A 4,046-nucleotide genomic window follows, 5' to 3' on the forward strand; every position below is an offset into this window, starting at 1 on the left:
CGAACGATCGCTGATCGTCTGCTATCGGACGGCAGTGACAACTTTCACGCCGCTCCCGATAATTCTCCCACTAATTCGTGTATATCACGTTACCCTGTGGAAAATCGTGCCAGTTAATCTACTGTGCCCCCTGTGGACCTATTCTGACTAGTATTTCCGACCGACGTACTCCTCGATGGCTCTGCATGTCTCATGCGCCTTCTGCGGCTCCCTCGAGCAGAACGGTGTGAAGGGCCCCCTGCTCGCTTGCATGGGGCGCTGTGACAAATTCATCCACGAGAGCTGCTATGTCGAGAAGGAAATGGCTGGACTCTGCTCAAAGTGCTCATCTGCCGACAAAAAGGCCCCCAATGCACAGCACGTCTTCGTCCGTGTTATCCAGCTCACGAACATGATGCTGGAACTTCACGCAAAAATTGACTCCTAGGCGCATGAGATCAGCGATCTCCGTCGTGCCCTGTCAGCCGTGGAACCTGCCGGTACTGGTCGAAAGTCGGGGCGTGCCCGTAGCAGCTCACATGCCAAGCAAAACGGGCGAAATCGCCTAGTCGGCCCGAAGCCTCCGCCCGTGTCCCAACCGGCCGCATCTATTGCTATGCAATCATCGCCGGCTCCTTTCGCGCCGGTCTCCTTGCAGGACACTCTCGCGAGTAGTCGCGCGAGCCGCAAGCAAACTCCTATACAAGACCCTCACACCCATACTCCGCCCACTGCAACTAAACCACGAAGAAGCAAGCCCATTGTGGGAACTGGGAACATTGCATGCCCCCTCAGTGCCGCGCCACGTCTTCCACGTTCTACAAATATCTTCGTATCACGACTTGAACCGTCCACCACTGCCCGAGCGGTGTTCGACCACGCGTCCACACTATCGCAGGGTATAAACTCGGTCGCCAAGTTCAAGAAGAGCACGGGTTGTTTCGCATCATTCGTCATCACCTGTTGCGATGGTGAGCCGAGCAAGCTGATCTGTGCTGACAGCTGGCCCGAGGGAGTCCTTATCAACAGATTCCGCGGACGTTCTCTACTGGAAGATAGAATCGAGGAGACAGCTGGTAGGCTGGAAAACCTCAGCTGACTTAATGCTGTCTCCCTTAACGCCGCGAGCATTATGTCACCCGGCAAACTCGACGTACTGCTCAACTATTGCCTCAAGTATAATGTACACCTCATCTTTATCTGCGAAACTTGGTGTAAGCCTGACTCGATCGGTGAAGCCGAGTTGTCGCTCAATGGCACATTTGAAGTCTTCAGACGCGATCGCTCTGGCTCTAAGCCGGGAGGTGGCGTTTGTATCCTTGTGCGTAAATTTCTCAATTGCAGCCCCCTCGTGCTCCAATGTAGCAGCGAGATTTGTGCCTGCGACCTATTCATCTCCGATCGAGCCATCCGCCTCATCTCGTGTTACTATCCCCCGTGGAGCGAGAGCTCTGAGGATGGCTTCCACAGGATCTCCACATTCACCGATGAGCTGGAGCAACTGCTCTCCTCCGATTCCTTGGTTATATGTTGCGGCGACTTCAACATGCCGGCCATCGATTGGGCGTCCTTATCGTGCCCCTCGTCATCTGATGAGTACTCTCGCTCTAAAGAAGAGGTATTCAGAGACTTCACCTCATTCCACGGGCTGTCCCAAATGGTCACTTCCCCTACTCATCGCAGCGGTAACACAATTGATCTCATCCTCACAAACGACGATGGTGATATCCTTGGTGATATCACTGCCTCAACTGCCCCGATCAGATCTGATCACTCCCTGTTGTCATTCACCCTCACACTTCCCACCATTACAGGGCCGCCCCCAAGTCCTGCGTACGATTTCAGGCATGGCGATTACGACTCGATCTCTGATCGGCTGCTCTCCATGCCATGGCCTGAGCTAACCGCTAGCTTTGGCGACGACGTAAATGGACTCTACGGCTCTTTCCTGCGACTCTGTCACGACTTACGGGATGCCCACATCCCCAGGCGATCCGTCAAACAGAGAATAAATGGTCTCCCTGACCACATTGCCCTCCTGTGTGATCGACTCAGCGGACTCCCCATTGTGAGCGACCATGCTTCTCAGGACAAACTTATTGCCGACATTGACCGCCTGGTCACTCGCGAGCGAACCCTTGTTGAGACGCGCGTTGCCACCTCAGACGACCCGCGTGACTTCTACCGCTATGCCCAGAGTCGTATGGGTGGCTCAACGGGAGTCTCACTCCTCAAATCGCATGATGGCCGCATTTTCTCATCAGCCCAGGAAAAAGCCGACCAACTTGCACACCACTTCTCATCCTCACTCACCTCGGATGACGGATCTCCTATCCCGGTCTACACCTCACACTCTCCCGCCCCACCTCTGGCTGATCCCTTCATCGACGAACACACGGTTTACACCACTCTACGTTCTCTCGGGAGTAAGCTGACCGTCACCCCCGATGGACTACCTCCTATCTTCTTCTCCAGGGCCGCCCTTGGACTAGCTCATCCTTTACAATGCGTGTACAACCTCTCTCTCCGCACGGGAACGGTCCCCGATGCTTGGAAGATGTCTTACGTCACCCCAGTCTACAAGTCCAAGGGCGCGCGCACTGATGCCTCAAATTACAGGCCCATTTCCATCAATGTTATTGCTAGCAAAGTCCTTGAACGCATACTTTCCAATCACATTCTCGCCCACTGCGAATCCAATAACCTCCTTGACCCCAACCAATTCGGCTTCCGTCCGAATAGGTCTACTGTGCTCCAACTCATCGACGCACAAAATCATTGGATAACCGCCTTCAATGACCACTCCGCAACAGCCGATGTCATTTATATTGATTTCCGCGCCGCCTTCGATGTGGTCAACCATGGCCTACTTATCTCAAAGCTCCCTTCCTTTGGGCTCTCTGATGAACTATGTAAATGGTTCGCCAACTTTCTGGCCGACCGTTCATGTCGTGTCCGAGTCGAATCTTCATTCTCCAACTCCTACCCCTGCCCCTCTGGAGTAATCCAGGGCAGCGTCGTTGGACCCTTATTATATCTTCTCTTCACGACTGATCTCAAGCATGAAATCGTCGAGGGTGTTCATCACCGCACTTTCGCTGATGACACCAAAATATTCGCAGACACCTCCAAACCAGGGGCAGCCGAAGCGTTACAAGAAACTCTCTCCAACATCGGTCGCTGGGCCCAACGCTGGAAACTCCTCATCTCCTCATCTAAATCTGCTACCCTTCACCTACTCCATGACAACCAACACAGCTATACTCTCCTCGGCGAAACCATTCCCGAAGTTCGAGATGTTAAGGATCTCGGTGTCTTATTCACGTCTGACCTTAAGCCAGAGAAACACATCCTCACGGCTGTAGCTAGAGCCGGCAGAACGGCCAACTTTGTACTCAGAGCTTTCAATTGTAGACTCCCCGCCGTATACTACAAAGCCTATCAGGCTCTCGTCCTCCCCTCCCTCCTTTACGGATCCGAGGCATGGCGTCCCTGGCTCAAGAAGTCCCTCGCTCTCCTCGAGAAATTCCAACGTAAATTCATCAGAAGAGTCGCCTTTAAGTGTCGTGCCGAACCTGACTATGATTCGCTACTACCCATCTCTGAAATCCTAGACAGGAAGGACCTCAAGCTCGCTTCGTCCATCCAGCGCTCCCATTTCCTACGAAATTTCTTCGTAACGCGCTTGACCAATACGCGCTCCCGGCGGCTGTTCGTCGTTACTCGCGCCCGTAATAATCTTGTCGCCAACAGTTTTCGATGGCGTCTTTCCAAACGCTTCAATGACACCGAATGGGACGAGATGCGCATGAGACTCGAGAAGAATAGCGACGATAGACGATCATAGGCGAAGACAGATTGAGATGGAAACGGAGAAACTCGAGGCAGTTCTGCAGAGGCTGCTGGACATAGTGAAGTACCTCGCGAAGCAGAATCAAGCATTCCGAGGTCATTTTGAGCAGCAGAAGTACGACTCCGATTTTGGAGGAGACTCCAGTCGAGGGAACTTTTTGGAGCTTGTTCATTTGGTAGCCAAGTACGATCCGGTTTTGCGAGAGCACCTCGTA

At 53.2% G+C, this 4,046-nt stretch overlaps 1 protein-coding gene across 1 annotated transcript; it reads left to right on the forward strand.

Annotated features, from left to right (window-relative positions):
* Positions 1-1,111: 1,111 nt before the first annotated feature.
* On the forward strand, positions 1,112-3,826 carry LOC100908256 (uncharacterized). The gene has a single exon (XM_003739562.1). It carries the CDS (start codon positions 1,112-1,114, stop codon positions 3,824-3,826), a length of 2,715 nt encoding a protein of 904 aa, XP_003739610.1.
* Positions 3,827-4,046: the final 220 nt, after the last annotated feature.

The sequence above is a fragment of the Galendromus occidentalis genome, unplaced genomic scaffold, assembly GCF_000255335.2.
Source record: "Galendromus occidentalis unplaced genomic scaffold, Mocc_1.1 scf7180000076553, whole genome shotgun sequence".
NCBI classification, from domain to species: domain Eukaryota; kingdom Metazoa; phylum Arthropoda; class Arachnida; order Mesostigmata; family Phytoseiidae; genus Galendromus; species Galendromus occidentalis.